Genomic DNA, 23,217 nt, shown 5'->3' with positions numbered 1-23,217 from the left:
GGTCTGAAAAATATAACTGGCCGAGCTTCTTGTCTATCAGTCATCCGTTACCACCGTCCCACATCAAATACCTCGGAATCTGATGTTTCAGAGAGAGCAATCACAGGCGCTTGTGTGTGATTTTTTTAATAGGCACTATCCAATGTGCTGACTTCTCTTTGTTCAGACCATTGAGATAACATACAAACTCGCACTTCATGTCATTAATGTAGGATGATGTAGGATGATAAATGTTTGGAAGATGAACCTCAAATGTCTACAGACAGTGCATGGAGTCTGCGCTGCTCACAGTACAGCACAGTCCGGACCGACTCTGTGAACCTTTACTGTAGGTGATGAGATGCAGATGAAGACAATGAGCCACAGATCTGGGACCTCATGATTTCATACTGAGGTTTCAAACTCTTGCACAGTTTACCAAAGCCTTTGAAAAACAAAAAAATTGTAACTCATCATACATGGTGGCATCTTGTTGCAATTTTTTTTATGTAATATGTCATTTATATTTATTTCTTGTATTAATTCAGTGATCACTGGAGTCTTGTTATTGCTCCACACATGCACACACATTATAATTTCCTAGCTCTGTTTCCACTGAACTTATTTGCATTTATCATTTATCATTATGCCAACTTTTCCTGCTCTCCAAACCTTTGTTTTCCTGTTTTCAATATTTCATATGTGCCAAATGAAAATGAGAAATTAACCCACAAGGATAGAAACACATCTGTTATTTGACAGGCAGTTCAGAACTTGTGTTTTTGAAATGGGTGAAAAACATAGATGATAAATAACAAAACTGAAAATGTACAGTTCAATCAAAGATGCAACTTTACACCCATAATTATTCCAACTGCCAGTGCTTCAGTGAAATGTTTGTTGCATTTTTATTATTAATGCAAATATTGGTTCCAAAACTCACACTGATCACTAATTATTTGTATTTGTCCTGAAAAAAAAAAAAACTCAGCTTCTCTCCAAACCAGGAAACTCTCTTCAACATTTTCAGCAATATTTTTAAAACTTCAGGAGAGCAGAGAGCAAAGATAGTAGGTGACAAAGGTAAACCAGGTTAAGATTTAACAGTGAACAACACAACTACCACTACCCTCCCTGTGCTTACACTCTTATTCTATCTGATTGAAGAGTGACACTGGTGAATAAAGAGTGGGTAGGAATACTGAAAGAGTGTCTGAAATCAACAGAAGCAGCAGGACCCTCACAATCAAAATCACAAAAGGAGATGCAGTGGTGGGTTTGATAGTTTTTCGCCTGTCTGGGAGTGAGGGCCTTTTCTCTCTCTCCAGTATGTTCTCTCACTCATCCTTCCGGCACTCTGGGCCAGATCTACTAAAGGTTTGTGTGTATTAAAACATGTGCAAACTCATTGCACACACAAAAAAATGTACAAACTGATTTACTAACTGTGCAATAAGGGTTGCATCTTTCAAAGGTGCAAAATAGTGCGTCTGCATCCAGTTAGTACATTTGCCACAATGAATATGCAAAATGGGGTGTTTATTGTGTGTGGTGGGAGGAGAAAATGTAAATATATTAATTTAGCACATGCAAAGTGATTTATCAAACCAGAAAGCAATTTTTCTGATAGAAACTGCGTCTATATTAAACACGTCTCAAAAGGAGGTGCGAACGGTTTGGATGTGTAATTCCGCACACATGGAAGGGGTTAGGAGACATCGAAAAGATGAAATGAGATGCAGAGAATGCATTTTTCACTGTTGTGTGAACATTTTTGGAGTGATGGAAGAAAAAAATAAGAGAATCAATAGGGGACAGAATCGAGTGATATCAATAATGAAACTGGAATCACTAAATTCTAGTCAATTCCTATCCCTAAGAATGGGTCACCAATGCTGCGTTTCCACTGAGTGGTATCGGCTCGACTTGACTCGACTCGGCTTGACCTTTTTGCGTTTCCATTACGAAAAGGACCTGGAATCTGGTACACGGTACTAGTTTTTTGGTATCACCTCCGTCGAGGTTACAAGCGATAGTAAACCGTGACGTGTAAGCACTGCAGACCACTGATTGGTCCGACAGTTTTCTCTGTGACCCGCCGTTTTACAACAAACAGATGCAGAAGTTGACAGTAAATATAGCGGTACATTAATCCACATGATAACAGCCCAAAACTACACCATGGTCGGTCGAGGAGATTCAGTCTTTGGTGGCCGACGGTAAAATTCAGACAAGACAACATGCAACGAGTGAGTTTATCGGCAACTCTCTGAACAGACGACATAGAAATAATGCGCTGCATCGCTATGACAACCAAGTACTGTAAAGTCAGTAGTATTCTGTAATGGACACGGTCTCCAGGAATACCGAGTCGAGCCGAGCCGAGTCAAGCTGGTTCCACGTAGTGGAAATGCAGCAAAATTCTCCACAAAGGTACTTTTTGTATGTCTCATACTGGGGACAAGCAGGAAAATATCAGAGTGGGCCAAGAATTTCAGAAAACAGAGGTTATTTAGAAAAAACCTTCCTGTACTCCAGAGGGTAACCTGGACTGACGCCACCAAGGTACTACTTTAAATTTAGCACAAGAGGAAAGGGGAGCAGCTACTGTATAATAAGTAGGAGAGGAGAATGAGTTGAACTTTGACCTCGGCTCTTTTTATAGATGACAACGTCGACCTTGGGACGGTGAGGAAGGAGATTGATGACGAGCATTTTGTTTAATGAACTCACAAGAGAATCGCCAATTGTGTCCGGCTCAAGGTAAAAAAAAAAAAGAAAGAAAAAAAAGACAAATGTCAGAGTGATTATGCAGTCAAGTCACCTCACTGCATCCAAACCCTTCCAACCCCAAGTCTTTTACACATCAATTATAGCCCAACTGAACATTAAGCCTTCTTCCAGCTGTGTCTGAAAATAGCAGGAGATATCCAAGCATGTGTAAACACACCAGGCTGGGCTACTGTACAAGCAGCTGTTTTTCAAAGCATTTTCACATAATATCTGCACATGTTAATCTTCATTCCCTGCCAATGAACAGAACTTTATACTTAATTATCAAATACTCCAGAAAATGCCTTCAAGCATCTTTCAGTGTCTCAAACAGAAATCACTTGTTGATTATAAGAGAAAAAAAGTCACCAACAGGGACTTTTTTCTGAGATGTATCATCGTGGAGAAAAGATGTTGAAAACACAGAGGAAAGGACAATGACTTGAGAGAGAGCTGAAGCAGAGAGTTAAGAATGAGGACCTGCAGGATCCTAAAAATTGTGTTGGTGGCTAAGTGTGAAGAAAGAAAGAAAGAAAGAAAGAACTTGTGAGGTGTACATTTATTTACCACTTTTTCATCTCCTTCCTCTGCTCAGGGTAGTAGATGACAGAGAGGATCGAGCAGGGGCGTGTTAACACTCTGGGTGTCCTCTTTCTTTCATCCTGACTTACCTGGTGCAGTGCAATTCTTAGATTCTTCACTCTCCATTTCCTCCAGGCTGCTGTTGTCCATTTCCTGCAGTAGCCTCCTCCCACCCAATCTCTCCTGGTCCTCTGTGCTGTGACTGGAGATGTGAAACCCTAAAACACAAAGAAAGTTCCCTTTTTAACATTAAATAAAGACTTACTATGTTTTTGGGTCATATTACTGCTTTTACTTCTTACATGGTCAGTGTCCTTAACCCAGTGTTTTTCAACCTTGGGGTGGGGACCCCACGTGGGGTCACCTGGAATTCAAATGGGGTCGCCTGAAATTTCTAGTAATTGATAAAAATAAAAACTTACTAATAAAAAAACATATGGTCAGCTGAGAGAGACAATCCCAATCCATAAAAGACATGGCAAACCCTGAAGCTGAAACTGAAGCACTGTGGTTCTGTTTATCTTTCAAACATTCATTGTGGTCAGTTTCAGATGCTGCAGCTCTTTCATAATTCATAGTTTGAGTTCTTGTTTGTTGAGTATTAATTATCAGCCTTGTAAATCCAAGCTGGACTGACTGTACATATCCTGACCAAGGAAAATAAAATTCTCACTTTGTGCAGTAATCTACACCTTGCTTTTCTGCCTCCGTCTAAAATAGTATACATTATATAGCCTAAATGTAATCTAAAATGAATGTTTATTTGCAACCTAGTATGGCAAACTATTACATGATCAAAAACAAATTAATTTTAGTAAAAAAAAATTAAAAAAAAAAAAGTCTCCCTTTTAAATGTCTGGGGTCGCCAGAAATTTGTGATGTTAAAATGGGTTCACAAGCCAAAAAAGGTTGGGAACCACTGCCGTAATCGCTCAGCAACTGGGCCACGTTAATATTTACAAAACTCTCCCCTGTCAATCAAAACAGGATCTTTGGTATGCTTCATAGATTGTAAGAAGTAGCCAGATGCACCGTGACATCAGTTTTTCAGAAGCTTTGAAACCAGTAGTTTGTATTTTGGTTGTCATGTCAGCCTCTTGTGGCCAGAAGTGATCATATTGGGATTAATGGGTGGAGCTGCAGGAGCTTAAAAGGTCATAGTTGAGCTAATGCTACATGCTAGCTTCTGAGTCAGTAAAACAATAATGCTGCACAGATGCCAAGTTCTGTTCTTGTGATAGCGTTAGTACAAACACTGAATCCAAATGCAGAACTCTGACACAAAAAATAAGATTCAAAAGATTTATTATTTACACCCAGGTGTAAAAATAATATTAGTGACAGATTCTTGAGGATAATGGTTGGGGATTTCCTCCTCTGATTCGTCCTCCGGATCGAGGGCGACAGCCCGTCTCCCCGAGCGGCCTTAGGGGTATTTCTCCCAACTAGGGAAAAGCAAAGGGAGGTCAGGGATGGAAACAGGTCATACACAGGCAGGCTATCAAACAGGCGACAGAACATAGGGACAAGGCTAAACTCACGTACCAGTAGTCAGGGCGAGAAGGTCAGAACCAGGAGATCAGATGAGGCAGACAAAACCAACAGGGAGCAGGCAGAGGGCAAAAAACCGAGGAATCCAAAAACGGGTCACAACAGGCAGACAAACAAACAGACGAGGTCAAAACTAGCTGGTAAGAACTGCGAGAGTTACAAACTGGCATCTGACGGGGAAAAGACAGGGTTTAAATACACAAAAGGGAGGGAAGACAACTAGACACAGGTGGCACAAATTAGGGCGGAGACAGGTAATCAGGGGAAAGGTGAGCACAATCAGGGAACAGGAAGTAAAGACAACAGACAAGACACATGAGGGGAAACTTAACAAAATAAAACAGGAAGTGACCAACAAAACATAAAAGACAGACAAAACCAGACTAACGTCTGGCTGCAGGTATGACAGTTCTGTTCTCGTTCTGTTTCTTCATTTTGTTTTTGTAGTTATTTACTCCCTTTAACAAAGAAATTTTCACTATAAACACAGGCTTTACACTTACTTTTTTTTAGGTGGTAGCACTGGTGCTAGCAAGTTAAAAACAGGACCAATGGCCCTGTAGCTTACCGGCCAAAGTAAAAGCTTTGGGAAATGTATCCAGATGCCATTTATTATCACCCAGCTATGTGTATTTATTATATTACAGAAATAGCCAATGTTTTGGTCATATTCCAATCAGATCTGTAAAAAATTCTAATTCCAGCGTGATATCATTGATACTTACTGATTTATTGTATCGATCCACTTCCTATCTCTTATAATGGGAACATTTTTCAAAGTTGCACCAAATCCAGAATCAGACCCGGATCGAAATAATTTGAATACCTTGTGTTGACATCATCATACAGAAGCTGTATACCAAGTTTGAAGTCAATCAGAACTGGAGTTTCGGAGAAGAAGATGATTGAAATTTTTGTAACAGACGACAACACCAGACGCTGCATGACGACAATAGCTAACGGCCTCTCGGCCGGTGAGCTAAAAATTTTAGTTGCACAAAGAAAAATTTAGTAGCACACACAGTTGGAAAGTTAGTTAACTTGTTTATTACCTCCGCCAAGGAACGGTGGAGGATGTTTTCATCGGGGTTTGTTTGTTTGTTGGTTGGTTAGTTAGTTAGCAAGATAACTCAAAAAGTTATGGACGGATTTTGATGAACTTTCAGGAAATGTTGATACTGGCACAAGGAAAAAATGACAAAGTTTTGGTGGTGATGGGGGGGGGGTGATCTGCCATGGCGGGGGTCTGTGCTTTTCTAGTTAGCTAAATTAATTTGATTCTGATCAGAAATTCTGACAATGTTGAACAACAATTAAACGGATTCTTTAGCCTTTATTTTTTCTCCACCAGAACAGAACAGGATGAATTAAAACATTTTTAAATATGAAAAATAAACAGAACTATATTTTCAATGCACATCAGTGAACAGTCTGTGGTGGTCTGAATTAGATAGATAGATAGATAGATAGATAGATAGATAGATAGATAGATAGATAGATAGATAGATAGATAGATAGATAGATAGATAGATAGATAGATAGATAGATAGATAGATAGATAGATAGATAGATAGATAGATAGATAGTGAGAGAGAGAGAGAGAGAGAGAGAGAGAGACGCACATCGTTCGCAAATTCAATCAGACAAATGCCGCCATACAATACTTTGTATGTATGTTGTATGTAAAACATTGCCTTGTTGGTGTGATCATATACGAGCCAGGGGAAGTCTTTTAACCACTGAGGGTTGAATTGATACATTTTTGTATCAGAGGAAACAGCCCAGTCCAATGAAGAAGCGATGTGTGAAGGCATTCAGCGTCAGATTCTGTAAAGGCTGTAGTACTACTGTCCACCAAACGGCGTCTTTTATCCTCGTTGTCGTGACATACTGAGGTAGAAACTACAGAAAAATACCTCTTCATGTTGCTTGAGGCTTCTTCTTGTTCTCAGTTATAATGTAAAAAATTATACAAATGTCGTGGTTTCCCGGCACACATCAGTGAGGGCGGGAAAGTCTACCTAGAAATGTAGTTCTTTTGTATTCAGATTGAGGAGGACAGTACACACTTAGAACTACAACTCCCATGAAGCATTGTTCCAACAACTGAGAAATAGGACAAGAGACAGAAATATTGCCCAGTTTCCCCCACTCTTTTAAACATGATACCAGTGCAACTCCTTCGCACTTGTGCTAGTGAATGCATATTTCTCTCCACACAGAAGGATTTTTAGTAGGAAATGCGACAGAAATTGTCACTGTACAGCCCTGAAACATAAAAATACTACTTTAAAGCCAGCCCTTCACATTCTCTTTGAATATGAACACTGATTCAATCATACAAATACACAAATATTACAAATATATATGTATAAAGATAAATATCTGCCAATCGTCAGCCAATGTATTGGTGCATACCAAGGTTCTAATAGTATTGGATTTTTCATTATAGTTTAGTTTTATTTAGTTTTGACTTTTTTTTCTCTAATTCAGTTAGTTTTAATTCGTTTTTAGAGCAGGTTTGCTAGTTACCTCCACCAGGAGGTATTGTGATCACTTTGCTTTGTGTGTTTGTTTGCGTGTTTGTTTGTTTGTTTGTTAGCAACTTTACAGGACAACTATTACAACGATCTTTACCAAATTTTACCCACAGATAGGCCTAGGCCCTGGGACGAACCCAATAAATTTTGGGCCAAGTAGGCCAAAGTTCAAGGTCACAGCAAGGTCACAAAATCTCAAATTTTCCTATCTCTCATCATTGAGCAATTTTCAAAAATTCATAAAAAATTCAAAATGGCTCCGATTAGCCTCCAATTTGATACACCTGTAGCTTATAACAATATCTTGTATCCGGCACAAAATTGTCCACATCCACTGTGGAATGTGGACTCTGCGGACATTTCAATTTAACATTGAAAATTCCATTTACCACACATTTTTCATTATAACTCAACAAATATTGATTGGAATTTAAAATTATTTGACATACACATGACTGATGCCAAGCTTCAACTTTTTCTGTTGTATGGAACAAGCTTGAAACTGTTTAATTTATAAAGAAATAGTCGATCCACACATGCACACCGTTTGGGGTTAGTTTTCGTTAACAATAATAACCTTGGTGCATACAATCATTCAGTCATTTACCATAACTATACTTCAGCTGTCTGTCAGGAAAAAAAACAAAAACTTTAATTCAATAAACAGAAGCTCTGAATCAGCAGGTAGATGAGCTATCTGTCACACCCATAAATCACAAACCAACACAGCAGGCATTAAAGCATTCTGTTCACTCTAATATCTGCTTAATGGAGAATTATTTTAATCCTTTCAGACCCAAACTGCCACCATCAACCAAAAGCATCTACTGCTGCAAAATGTTTAAAACTTGTTAATCCAATAATCCGATCAATACATGTAAATAATTGGTGTAAAATGTGGTTTCTCATCTTTTCATGGTCATCAGATATGACCCATTTGGACATTCAGAGGTTCCGTAGTGAAGTTGGAAACACAGTCATCTTCTACAAAATTGATTCACTAGCAAGACCCATGGAGTTTGATAAATGACAGTGGCTGGACTTGTTTTTATGTTCAGTTAATTATAGATTATGATGGAAAAAGTCACTATAATGAACAAAAGCATACAAAAATTTGCTAACGTGAATAACAATAACATGAAAAAATGCAAATACATATATATATATATATATATATATATATATATATATACACACACACATATATATATATAACTAAAATGAAGTTAAATAAATAAATAACTAAGCAACAGAATGAACAAAAACAGCCAAAGTTACCAATAAAATGAAAAAAAAGAAAATATATACAAAATATCAAATAACATGGGAAAATGAGCCAACAAAGTGAACAAAAAACAAATAGAATAAATAAAATGAACAAAATGAATAAAACATGAGCAAAATTAATAAAAAGAAATAAAATAATAAGTCCAATGAGCAAAATAAGGTTGTAAAAGTTTGTTTTTATGTTCAGCTAATGATATACTTTGCTGAAAAAATAACTTTTTCTTCAGTTTTCTCGGCTTTGATATAACCCTTGAATTCACTGAGTTTTTATGAAAAGCTACATGATCTGTCGATTAAATATTGGAAAATACATAATTTACACTGAAAAATTTAAAATACAGAGGATAATATTATAATAAATGGTGATAAATCACTTAAAAAAGGTTACATAGAGAGAAAATTCATTTGGGAACTGCCTCAAAAGTAGGCCTGGGTCTTCATGGGTTAAGGATGGGCTAAAACACTAATTAGAGGGTTTAAATAAAACAAATGATCCCAGAGTGTTGATCGGGGATTCTATTATTCACCGTGTGAGGTGTAGGTTGACTGTCATAATGTGTTTCCCGGGAGCTACAGCCGTATTTTTCAACCTTGGGGTCGGGACCCCACGTGAGGTTGCCTAGAATTCAAATGGGGTCGCCTGAAATTTCTAGATTTCTAGAATTTCTAAAAAGAAATACTATTAAAAATATATATGGTGAGTTAAGAGAGACAATCCAAATACATAAAAGTCATGATAAACTGTGAAGCTGAAACTGCAGCACTGTGGTTCTGTTTATCTGTCAAATGTTCATTGTGGTCAGTTTCAGATGCTGCAGCTCTTTCATAATTCATAGTTTGAGTTCTTGTTTTGTTCAGTATTAATTTCCAGCCTTGTAAATCCAAGCTGGACTGACTGTACATATCCTGACCAAGGAAAATAAAATTCTCACTTTGTGCAGTAATCTAACCTGGCTTTTCTGCCTCCGTCCATAATAAAATGCATTATATAGACTAAATGTCGTCTAAAATTAACGTTTATTTGCAACACAGTAGAGCAAACTATTACATGATCAAAAACAAATTAATTTTAGCAAAAAAAATAACAAAAAGTCTCTGTTTTAAATGTCTGGGGTCGCCAGAAATTTGTGATGTTAAAATGGGTTCACAAGCCAAAAAAGGGTGGGAACCACTGCCTTAACACACACTGAAATAATTTAACCAAGTTGTACTTTGAAAAATAAATAAAATTAAATAATAGCCACAGTGTCCTTTCTGTTGGCAGAAACATTCAAATATTAACATGTAAACAATCAAATATACAAATGTGCATTAAAGATGTCACCTTATGGCCACTGTTTGACCATTTTCCATATCAAGTTTGAATTGTTTTAGGGGCCGTTTACACGGCGTCGGATTCAGTCGACTCTGGGAAGATTTCATTGCGGATTAGCCTTCTGTTAACATGGAAACGGTGCCTAGAGTGCCTGAACCCGGAAACTTTTGATACCAGGGTCCAGGGTGGAATGTTATCGATACGCTCCGCATTTCAGCTCTGTGTTAACGCAAATCGGAGCATTCCGGGGTAAAATATGACGTCACCGCATGCGCGCGCAGCCAGGCACCGCCAGTTAACCCACTCCAGGCCAGTTGGTGGCGGTAATGCGCCTCCAAGCTGGTTTGCCAGCCTCTATGACACAATAAAGCTGCAGAAAAAGAAGAAACAACCACAACAACAATTGCCGGTTTCAGAACAACATACGTGCTGCTAACTGTGCTCAGCTCGTCTGTCCAGACAAAGAAGTCCTGCGTCTTTGTACGACCACTCGCCATTGTTGTTTGTAAATAGTGCTGTCCGCCTCTTTTTCTTCTTCTTCTTCTTCTTCTCCTCATTTAAAGGCTGTCCAAACCAGAAATCGTTTGTGCGCAGGCGCGTGTTTTACCGCCACTGTTTCACTACAGCTCTACATCGCCAGCTACTGGTCTGGCATGGCCACTACAGCGTATTCAGCCGTCCTCGCGGACTCATGTTAACACAGATCGTTATCATAGCGGCTTCGTCTTAACACGGAATGATTTTATAACGCAAAGGAGAAATCTTTGCGGAGTGTTGCCGTGTAAACGTACCCTTAGTTTCTTTTTCATAGACAGATAGATAGTGCCTGGAGTGCTGCTGCTTCTCCAGGAAATGAGCAGAACCATTAGTTTTCAAAGTGCGGTAATCAAACACGGTTATCATGATAATTAGAATTTAAATGGTAATACTAACTGTTGGGAATTTTTCTGTGGTTTATCATTATACTGGTAATCCTGAAATCCCTACTGTCAAATAAATCATTCAAAATTAATGACATGATTGTTGATAAGAATTTTGATTGCATGTTTTTAACTGAGACATGGACAGGCCCTGATGGAGCAGCAACCTTAAACAAAACTACAACTCCTAATTATAGTTACGTTTATTCATCTTGCACAGAGAAAAGAGGAGGTGGCACATCCATAATCTTCTCCACCTCGTACAGCTTAAAAAAATAATTAATTCATTCATTCATTCATTTTCTGAACCCGCTTTATCCTCACTAGGGTCACGGGGGTCGCTTGGAGCCTATCCCAGCTACTTACGGGCAAAGGAGGGGTACACCCTGGACAAGTCGCCAGTTCATCGCAGGGCTGAACATATAGAGACAAACAATCACTCTCACATTCACACCTATGGGCAATTCAGATTAACCAATTAACCTATGAGTGCATGTCTTTGGATGGTGGGAGGAAGCTGGAGTACCCGGAAAGAACCCACGCAGACATGGGGAGAACATGCAAACTCCACACAGAAAGGTCCCACCCCCCATCCACTGGTGTTGCAGTCGAACCCAGGACCTTCTTGCTGTGAGGCACGAGTGCTATCCACTGCACCACCGTGTCGCCAGCTTCAAAAGTGTTTATTTTAATCACTACTCCTCATTTGAGTACCATTCTCTGGCTTTAACTAATCCTCTTACTCTTTTTATTTGCATCTACCCCCCCCCCAGTCCTCTACACTATTTATCAGTGATTTCTCAGATGTCCTATCCATTGTTCACTCAACACGAGAAAATTATTATTGTAGGTGATTTTAATTTTAGACAATGATAATCAATTGGACTTATTAGCAACAGAGTTTTTAAATATTTTAAATTGTATGGAGTTTCACAACATGTCTACCATACCTGGCACGTGCAAAGCAGGGGGCCGGGGGGGGGGGGGGGGGGGGGGGCTTGAGCCTCTGCCGCTTTGATCTTCTGCCTACAAGTGTCCTTTTTACTCATTTTTTGTTTTGGTTTTTTTGCGCGAAAAACTGCATGACTAAAATTTTTGTGACAATGATAATAAATGTTAAGACTGGTTTAATTTCACTGTCACTTGACCTGGTCATGGTGCCCTTTCATCTATGTCACGCCCCGCCCCTTCCTCCTGTGCAACCTTGCTTGCAACACACACACACACACACACACACACGTCATGCGGTCTGGAGAATCAACGAGGAGGAGGGAAGCGCTGCGATTCAAGGTATGTGAGAGTCCACCCCGCTATCTGCCCAAAAGATTCACTTGTCGCTTTTGGTCCTGGTCCTATTCTTCAACAACTATAGTTTTGGGGCCAAAAACCGATCGTGAGTAAATAACTCAATATCATCGTCACATCATGGAATTAGCTCACAGATTAGCACGCTCTAACAGCTGGGTGCCCACCTGAGTCTGAGTCCTGCTGAAGTAGTCACACATATTTGCTTATGTTTTATTTCCATAAACTGTTGCGTTTTAGCCACAAAATTGTAACACATGGTAATAGTCCTCACTTTTGAGACTGAGAGATGTATATTTTACACTGTAGAAAATGCACATCTTTTACAGTAGCCTAATGTAGCCTAGTATACACAGAATAGGTGCAGTCTGAGTCTAGTCTAATTAGTCATATAAATTTATTGAATGAAAATAATCAACAGCCACCCCACAGTTTTCAAATAATTTTAACAAGGAATTTCCAAGGACTTGCTTGGAATATGGAGTCTGGAAAATAATGATAATAATACTGATAATGATACTAAATAATGATAATACTGAATAATAATAATAATAATAATAATAATAATAATGATGATGATGTAGCATTAGTATTATATATCTTTTTTGGAAACTCAATGACACTTTTCATTGGATTTTGTATTCATTCCATACACATTGGTGGCAAACTACTGTTGTAGCCACATCTGCCCACCACCAACCACTCACTCACCCCTTACATTCACTCATGAATAATAAAATAACTTGGCATGCATGGTGTGCATGTGGGTGTATTTGTTGTATTTCTCATATATTTTATTGTTTTGTTCTTTAGTTTGAAGATGCCTCTCAAAGAAAGATGCATTAAACAAAAAAGAAAGGAGCAACTTGAAGCTGCTAAAAGTAGCGGATCCCTTACCAACTGGGTGAAAAAAAGTACTACAGGTAAGCACAATATAAGGAACAACATTACATACTATTCATGGGCATTAGGCACACCATTCACACACACTAATTATGTTTAAGTTGTTGTAGCCTGATTTAAATGGATTTGTGTACTTTTTACACCTAGATGGACAAAACGAAAGTGATAGGTGGGATTATTTAAGACCAGTGAGACCATCCTTTTCAGAGTGATCTTCATCTGGCCTGCAAGGAGGCTACAACAAGAAAGAAATTCAAACCTAATTTTTATCACTTTATTCAACTGTGTAAGTTATTACATGTTGTTATTGTCGCTGTCTGCCAAACTAATGTAAAAATGTATACTTTGTGTAATGATTTATTAAACATTTCAAATCATATGTAATTGGTGGTTATTCGTTTTCATGTGCCCTTTTGGAAGTTTGAGCTCCTGCCCCTTTATAGCTCTATGCACGGCCCTGTACCATACCCACCCACAACAGAGGCCACATACTGGACCTTGTGAACACGCTGATACAGTCTCTGTCGTAAATGTTGGCCTCTCTGATCACTTTTGTGTGTTTTTTTTAATATAAATATTATTCAACTTCCTTTGTCTGTACAAACTGTCAAAAAGTGCTACCTTACTGCTGAAGTGACTTCAAATTTTACCAAGATTTTAAATCAAATTCCTAATCTCGCTATACCATCTTCTTGTGATTTTATCATCGACCATTTCAATAATAAACTGAAATCTGCCCTTGCTTTTTAGACTCTATTCCCACCCAGTTTATTATCGTTAATGAAAACTAATGAAATGATGAAAACTAGAATTGTAAAAACATTTTTGTTAACTGAAATAGATAAAAACTATAATTAAAAGAAAAAAACAATAACTAACAAACTGTATTGTGTGTTTACAAAACTTACTAAAATATATAAAAATTATCCAAAAAATTCCCTTAGATTTCATCTTTGTCAATGACGGATTGATTCAAAATCGGTTAATTTCACTCGAGCAATTTTAGCTAGGTAGTACGTTATCCATTACTTCTTGTCACTTGTTTACAGTCATCTTTTGGTCCCCACTCTACCTGGAAACATGGAGACTAAAGTTGGGAGAAAGCAGCAGAGTCCTGTCTGGGATTTATTTGAATATGATGGCGAAGAAGATAAAAGATACGAAAAAACTAAAACTAAACTAAAACTAAGCATTTAGAAAAAAATGGAAAATTAATAAAAACTAGCAAACCTGCTCTGAAAATGAATTAAAACTAACTGAAATAGAGAAAAAAAAGTCAAAACTAAATAAAACTAAACTATAATGAAAAATCCAAAACTATTACAACCTTGATTCCCACATCTTTTTAAATTTTTAGATCAAGATGTTCTTAATACTGTAAATTATTCATCACAGACAGGGGTCTTTCCAGCAACTCTTAAAACCACCATGGTCACACCCCTTCTCAAGAATAACAAAGTGGACCCCTGCCTTGGCAGCAACTACAGACCTGTGTCCAACCTGCCCTTTTTAAGTACAATTTAAGAGAAAATTGTTTTAACCAGATCAGTGATTTCATTATTTCTACCAAACATTTTAGAAGTTTATCAATTTGGTTTTCGAGCACACCACAGCACAGAGATGGCACTAGTTAAAATTTTAAACGATATTAGATCCAATATGGACAACAAAAAGCTTTCTGTCTTGGTCCTATTGGATCTTACGGCAGCATTAGACACTGTGGACCACCGCATTCTGTTAGACAGATTGCATAACACAGTTGGTCTCTCTAGGTCTGTTTTTAACTGGTGTGAATCATTGCTAACAAACAGGGATTTTTATGTTAGTGTTGGGAAACACTAATCAAAAAGGTGTAAAATGGAATGTCATATTCCCTAAGGGTCAATTTTAGGTTCAACCCTTTTTACCTCCGCCAAGGAGGTTATGTTTTTGCCAGGGTTTGTTTGTTTGTTTGTCTGTTTGTCTCTCCGTTAGTGTGCAACATAACTCAAAAAGTTATGGACAGATTTGGATGAAATTTTCAGGGTTTGTTGGAAGTGGGATAAGGAAGAAATGATTAAATTTTGGTGGTGATCGGGGGTGGAGGGGCCCACAGGGCGGCCCATTTCCAACAAACCCTGAAAATTTCATCAAAATCTATCCATAACTTTTTGAGTTATGTTGCACACTAACGGACAGACAAACAGACAGATAAACAAACAAACAAACCCTGGCAAAAACATAACCTCCTTGGCATGGGGGGGCCCACGGGGGGGGGAGGCACTGATCAGCCTTGGCGGAGGTCTGCGCTCTCCGAGTGCTTCTAGTTAACCTTTATATGCTGCCACTAGGACAGGTCATTAGGAGACACAGCATTAACTCTGGTAGTTATGCTGAGGACACTCAACTTTATATTGCCACTTCTCCTGATGACCTTAGCCCATTTGACACCTTTTTAAGTGCATTTTAGATATTAAGTCCTGGATGGCAGCAAACTTCCTCCAGCTCAACCAGGGCAAAACCAAGGTTTTAAATGTTGGTCCTGAGGCTCAGAGAGAAGCTCAAAGCTAAGCTCCAAACCCATTCACTAAATCCTTCTGAAAAGGTTAAAAGTCGGTTTGTTTTATTTGATTGTGAGCTTAGCTTTGAGTCATACATAAGGTCTGTCACCAAAATTGGTTTTTATCATTTAAAAAATATTGCTAGAGTACGACGCATTGATTATTGCAACGCTCTCCTTTCTGTTCTTCCTAAGAAAACCATTACACCTCTGCAGCTGCTCCAAAACTCAGCAACTCTGCTGACAAGGACCAGAAAGAGAGAGCATATTACACCAGTGCTCATGTCTCTGCACTGGCTCCCTGTGAGCTTCAGGATCGATGTGAAAGTGCTTTCATTCATTCATTCATTCATTTTCTAACCCGCTTTATCCTCACTAGGGTCACGGGGGTTGCTTGGAGCCTATCCCAGCTACTTACGGGCGAAGGAGGGGTACACCCTGGACATTTCACCAGTTCATCGTAGGGTTGACATATAGAGACAAACAATCACTCACATTCACACCTATGGGCAATTTAGATTAACCAATTAACCTATCAGTGCATGTCTTTGGATGGTGGGAGGAAGTCGGAGGACCCAGAGAGAACCCACGCTTTTATTGGTTTTTAAAACTCTTAATGGTCTTGGCCCTATTTATTTATCTGATTTGCTTTTAAGATGTGAGCCCTCTTGGACCCTAATGCTGCGTTTGCACTACATGGAACCAGCTCAACTTGCCTTGGCTCAACTCAGTATTCCTACAGACCGTTTCCATTACAGAATACTGCTGACTTTACAGTACCTGGTTATCATAGCGATGCGGCGCGTTACTTTGTTTGTTCAGAGAGTTGCTGAAAACTCACTCGTTGCGTGTTGTCTCATCTGAATTTTTACGTCGGCCACCAAAGACTGAATGTCCTCGACCGACCATGGTGTAGTTTTGGGCTGTTATCATGTGGATTAATGTACCGCTATATTTACTGTCCACTTCCGCATCTGTTTTTGTAAAACGGCGGGTCACAGAGACGACTCCACTACGCACCCCGCTGCAGGGACCCAGACTGGCTGTGGCTTTTTGTGGCTACACTCATTTCTACTAATGTAGCCACAGTGGCTGTATCTTTCATTTTCCTAGCGCAAGTACAGAATTATGCTATGAGGCTTACAAGCATCTTACTAGACAACCTTCCTCCACTAATGTGTTTGTTGACTGTTGCACATAACAAGGTACATGGGAGGTAATTTCTTTTACTTGTAGTGACTAGGGTTTTTCCCTCTGTCGCATTAAAGTTTGATTCCTTATGTAACAGAAGGGTAGTAAACAGCTGGAGGAGTGCAATGCAGGCGTGTCAGAGTAGTGTCCCCCCTACCCCCAATTATATTAAAGGAAATTTCATGATTTTCCAAAACAAAATCTTCTTGAAGGTGGAGCAAGAAAGTGGGGCTCCCACTGTGGCTACATCTGCACATTCTGCAAGAAAAAGCAGCAGCAGCACCACCGCCGATGAATTCATTTCATACTTCAGAGAGCCCAGCATGAGCTCTGTGCCCTTTCCACCCTGCCAAACACAAGTTTGGCCTAAGAGAGGGGGTCAGAAAGAACTAAAGAGCCCGGTTATTTAGTCATCCTCAGGGCAGAGCTGAATTTGTCACCTGGCCTCACTTTTGCTACACCTCACACAGCAGCAGCTACAGCAGCAGCTACAGCACAGGGCTTCGCATGCCGGCGCTGTGCCGCTCCCTCCCCTCCTTCCATCGTTCTCTATCTTGCACGTGGAAAACGAAGAGGAGGGTGGGAATGATTAATGTGCCACAGTGAGGAGGCGTTGAGTGCTACGCTTCCAGCTTCGCAACATCAAGCTCAATTTAGCATAACTTCATTAAGCACATCATAAATAATCAACTTTAATTGATATTCCAGCATGCTGATTAAGAGTTAACAAGAACACAAAAGGGACAAGGGAAACGCATTAAACACCCTGGTGTCGGCTCTTGTTCATCTCTAATATTGAGCACATGCAGAGAGCGGTGCTATTGCATTTCCATGTAACCAGGATACACAGTGGGAAGGAAACGAGGAAAACACAAGCCCCACTGATGATGTACAAATCATGAGTGTATGAATATTCATGCAAGCCTTCTGTCCATGGACAATGATAAATACATCTCACTTAAGCTGATGCTGTCTAAGTAATCAAGAGGAATGTGGGGAACCCAGTGAAAACTATACAGAAAATAAGAAAAGAGAGGAGTATATAAACATAACGTCAAGTTGTTTCACTAGAGCAGATTTAATGCCCTGGCATCTCAATTTAGCCTATATGTATGTGAGGAGAGAGAGGGAGTGTGTAAGCTACATTAAAGTAACCTGGTGAGGTATAGGCCTATACCCTGGGACTCACTGCCCTGATTTCACTGTTCTGCAACTAAAACACCTGAACGTGTAGGAACCCCTGCATCCTCAGCCACGTATAGCCTCTCACAGTTAAAGCTCAGATGATTTCCCATTATAGGTTACTCTGTACCTGGATAACAGTCTACAGCAGGGCTCTCAAACTCATTTTCTTTCAGGGGCCACATTCAGCCCGATTTGATCTCCAGTGGGCCGGACCGGTAAAATAATAGCATAATAACCTACAAATAATCACAACTCCAAATTGTTGTCTGTGTTTTAGTGCAAAAAAACCCCATCAAATTATGAAAATACTTAATTTTACAAACTATCCAAACAAAAAAGATGTGAATAACCTGAAAAAAATGAAATTTCTTAAGAAAAATAAGTGCAGTTTTAACAATGTTATACCTCAACTTATCATTTCTACATGTGCATTATGGATCGGATCTACAAAGACACTAAACACTTAGTAACAGGCAGAAAACTGTTAAAATTTTGCTTAATTTTCTTTAGAAATTTCAGGTTGTTCATATTTGTTCAGGTTATTCATGTTTTATTGTTACAGGATAGTTTGTAAATGTAAATATTTTCATAATTTAATGTTATTTTTTGCACTAAAACAAAGACAAAAATTTGAAGTTGTCATTATTTATAGGCGTAATGTAAGATCATATTTTTCCACATTAAACCGAGAAGAAAATATGGAGTCATTACATTCTGTAGGTTATTGTGCTGTTATTTTACTTTAGATCATATTGGTCTGTATGTGGAACCTGAGTTAAAATAAATTCAACAGCCTTGACTGTGAAATTTTTGCACTTTACTAATTCAACCCACGGGCCTGATTGGAACCTTTGGTGGGCCACATGTTTGACACCCCTGGTCTAAAGACAACGTTGTTAAGGTCAAGAGGTAAACAGGTAACATTTTTTACATTATAGTTAGCGTTATGTACAGAAGAAGTTGTTTAGATAACAGATACTTATATTTCCTGTTTGACTCTTGAATTTTTCTGCCTGTCTGCACTTTTTTTTGTATTTTGCTCCTTACAGTTAATTCTCTATATTGTTATAATTCAACTTTACTATAATTAAACCAGTGGTTCCCAACCTTTTTTGGCTCATGACCCCATTTTAAATTCACAAATTTCTGGCAAACCCAGACATTCAAAATGGAGATTTTTTTTTTTTTTTATGCTAAAAATTAATTTGTTTTTGATCATGTAGTAGTTTGCTATACTATGTTGCAAATAAACGTTTATCTTAGATGACATTTAGTCTATATAATGTATATCATTATGGATGGAGGCAGTAAAGCCAGGTGTAGATAAAATTCCAATCGACCCCACGTGGGGTCCCTACCCCAAGGTTGAAAAACACTGAATTAAACACTTCAATTAGAAATTTAATAATAAGCAGGTCACATTTTACCCTAAGTCCATTTCAGTCTATTGAGATACACTAGAAAAATATTGAACATATTTAACATGAGGAGGAGGGAATGTTAAAGTGTTTTGTGACAAACAGGATAAAAGGAAAACTATTAACCCTTTCACGCACAAATTATGAGGACCTTGGTCGAGATTTTTTTCTTGAGTGTTTATATTCCTCTTTAGGCATGAAAAAAACAATGCCATTGAAATTTTTTTTAATGAACCTATTTTTCATGAAGTTACAAAAGTGTCCACTCAGCTGGACACCATACGTTCAGTTTTTGAAGCAAAGTAACATGTATTTAAAAGCCATCATCAGAAAGTGATATACGAGTGGCGACTGAAAAGTTTTGAGCCTAACATGGAAAGGATGAAGATATGAAGACCAAATTCGGTCCATGAAATCTTTCACATATCTTAATTCTATCCACTAAATTTCTTGGTCATAGCAATCTTTTCCCCTGTTTCACAGGTCCCTGAACTTTCTGTATCAAGTGACTCCTGAAAAATGGACAAACTTGAGCATCGGGCTGTCATCAAGTATGCGTACGACCTTTGCCTTCTTTGGGGTTGGTGATATGGGATAACCCTTATGCAAAGAAAATATATTTCTCTATATATTGACTGTCAATATATTACTGACTGAAAAATATATTACTGTATAATATATATTCATATTTAAAATATACAGAATAATATATTGTATCAATATATTTTGTATTATATTACAATATATTGAAAATACATAAGGAATTGCCGCTTTCCATATATTGAAACATATATGACAATATATTTACTTATACATGTAAATATATGTCATTATATATTTAGTAATACACTTCATGATGTATGTATGCATATATACATACAAAAATTCTCTAGTGTATTACTAAATATATGTAATTATATATTTAGTAATACACTTCAAAAAATATGAATGTATATATATGTACATCTTTTTCATCCTATGTTGCCAAAATGACTAAGAAGGCATCTTTTTTCAGCTAACACTTTTTTCATGTATATCACGATGCATATTTTCATGAAATATGTTATTATGCATACCAAGTAATGTAAGTGTTGATAAATATCTGCTTTATTTAAACTTGTGTCAATGGAAAGAAATTGAGTTTCAATAATACTATATGTAAAAATATAGGGCAGTTTTTGTCTTCATTGCAATATATGTTTTATATGTGTCAATATATGATTAAAGCATATATTGCAGTATATTGGAAAATATATGCACTACTTTCCCATGTATGGAAATGTATTTTTTAATATAATGCATTATATTTTTCAATATATTGCCATATATTTTTGTTTCATAAGGGATTTCCATTGTTTGGACTGCTCCTTGGTCTCAGGCTGATAGTGATGGACCCAAGTCTCATCCATAGTCACAAATCAGCCCCATTCTCAAGTTTGTCCATTTTTCAGGAAACACTTGATACAGAAAGTTCAGGGAGCTGTAAAACAGGGAAAAAGATTGCTATGACCAAGAAATTTAGTGGATAGAATTAAGATATGTGAAAGATTTCATGGACCAAATTTGGTCTTCATATCTTCATCCTTTCCATGTTAGGCTCAAAACTTTTAAGTCACCCCTCGTTCTGTGTGAAAACTATTAAATTAAAACATTTTTCATGCAGCTAATCTGATGTTTTTTTCACATTTTAACATAGTCTAATACTAGTTATTACTCACTTCATGGAGATAATATGCAAAAAAAAAAAAAAACTTTAAGAAAACTGTTCATTACAGTCTAATAACAATTAGCAACTGATTTATACTAAAACATGTTAGTGCAGATCAGGTTTATCAAGAACAGCAAAGTTACAGTAATGGTCTGAATGTCAGTGTATTATGGGATGGTGGATAAGTGTCCACTGTGTTGGCTGATATGGAACTGAAACAACCAAACCCATGAATATACACAGAACAGCTGGAGAAGAAGTGTCCACTGGAGGGACCAGTCTGGATGAAAGGGTTAAGAAACAGATTTGAGAGGCGAACATGAAGAGTACCTGAACGCAGCAGGGTTACCTTAAAGCTCACCTGAATTCTCCGCTAAGAAGGAAAAGCCTTTAACGAACAGAAGCAAGCCTCCGAACAAACAGATCTGGATTAAAACCAACTTCTTTCTTCCTTTCCGTCTGGCTTTCACCTTCTTCTGGATCGGCATCATTTGCGCCGGTTGGTTCCGCAGTCGGACCCCCGTCACAGACATCCCCTGTCCGGCTGCCACATCCATACTGATCCCCAAGTAGAAAAAAAAAAAAAAAAAAAAAAAAAAGAAACAAACAAACAAACCTCCGACCTCCTTTAATTCCAAGGGAATTTACTTCTGTCCACGGAACGGCTGAAAAAGTAAAAGGGGAGGGGGCTGAGGGGGGTAAGGTTTAAAAAAAAAAAAAGAAAAAAAAACTAAGTTGCTACCGCAGGAACTGTTTGGTGAGAGCGGTGAGTTTGTGTCTTTAATCTCCGGGTTTTCTGTTTTAGAATGTGTTTTAGGAAGTCTGAGGGCAGAGGACGGCGGCACGAGCTCTCCATGGATGCTTACGTCTGCTGAGTGAGCGCGAGACACAGAAGAAGGAAGGCAGAGGGCGCGCGTGGGCACGCACGCACGCACACACTACCAAAACGTGAATCACTGACAGAGGCTGCACGAGCACACCGGATGTGGACGGACGGGTCACACCAAGAGCAGGAGGCGAACGGAGGAGAGGACATGAGCATCCTGTACTCCAGCAGAAAAGCCTTTAAGAATGAGGGTGATACCGGTCCTGCTACATCACAGGTGTCAAACATGCGGCCGGGGACCAAAACCGGCCGCCAAAGGGTCCAGTCCGGCCCAGGGGATGAATCTGAGAAATACAAAAATTACACTGAAGATATAAACAATCAAGGATGTAAAGTCATTTTAGGTCATTTCAGTCTAAAGTGGATCAGACCAGTAAAAATACTGTCATAATAGCCTATAAATTATGAAAACTGTAAATTTGTTTATTTTGTTTTTGTGTATAAATAAGTAAAATTAAACAAATATGTTTACATTTACAGACTTTCCTTTTACAAAAAATGGGAATATCTGAAATGTCTTAACAGAAGTATGTGGAATTTTAATATTCTCCCTGTTATTAAATATGTTGTGTATTTGTAGATCCACTGTGACCTCTAAGTTGTGATGCACATGTATAAATGATAAAAGGTGTAATATTGTTCAAATTGCACTTACTTTACTAACAAATTTTGCAGGTTGTTCATATTTGATCATGTTATGTCCAAGTACAATTCATAGATCTAAACATTTTCATTACGCAATTTACTTTTTTCACTCAGAAGTTCTTATCCTGTTATTTATATTATTTTACTGGTCCAGCCCACTTTAGATCATATTAGGCTGTGTGTGGCCCTTGAACTAAAATGAGTTTGACACCCCTGTTCTAGATCATCTATAACACAAGTGTCAAACATGCGGCCCGGGGGCCCTAAACCGGCCGCCAAAGGGACCAATCCGGCCTGCAAGATGAATTTGTGAAATGCAAAAATTACACTGAAGATATTAACAATCAAGGATGTTAAAGTCATTTTAGGTCATTTCAGTCTGAAGTGGATCAGACCAGTAAAAATACTGTCATAATAGCCTATCAATAATGAAAACTGTAAATTTTTCTCATTGTTTTAGTGTATAAATTTGTAAAATTAAACAAAAATGT

The 23,217-nt window shown here is 38.2% G+C and overlaps 1 protein-coding gene and 1 long non-coding RNA gene across 2 annotated transcripts in view; both read right to left on the bottom strand.

Annotated features, from left to right (window-relative positions):
• The window catches only part of LOC115424856 (sodium/potassium/calcium exchanger 3-like), a 115,647-nt gene extending 93,879 nt beyond the window's left edge, over positions 1-21,768 (bottom strand). Inside the window, exons 1-2 of the mRNA XM_030142253.1 lie at positions 21,557-21,768; positions 3,423-3,551 (exon numbers count right to left, since the gene is read on the bottom strand). Coding sequence (XP_029998113.1) covers positions 3,423-3,551; positions 21,557-21,752 — 325 coding nt within the window. The 5' untranslated portion in view covers positions 21,753-21,768. The remainder of the gene's footprint in view (positions 1-3,422; positions 3,552-21,556) is intronic.
• On the bottom strand, positions 4,622-4,910 carry LOC115425201 (uncharacterized). Its single transcript, XR_003936197.1, has 2 exons — positions 4,879-4,910; positions 4,622-4,778 (listed from the first exon to the last, which is right to left on the bottom strand). It is a non-coding gene; the product is annotated as an uncharacterized LOC115425201 (long non-coding RNA).
• Positions 21,769-23,217: the final 1,449 nt, after the last annotated feature.

This window comes from Sphaeramia orbicularis, chromosome 1, assembly GCF_902148855.1.
Source record: "Sphaeramia orbicularis chromosome 1, fSphaOr1.1, whole genome shotgun sequence".
Lineage (NCBI taxonomy): Eukaryota > Metazoa > Chordata > Actinopteri > Kurtiformes > Apogonidae > Sphaeramia > Sphaeramia orbicularis.
Note: the sequence above shows the minus strand (reverse complement) of the source record. Positions and strands in the feature narration are given on the sequence as shown.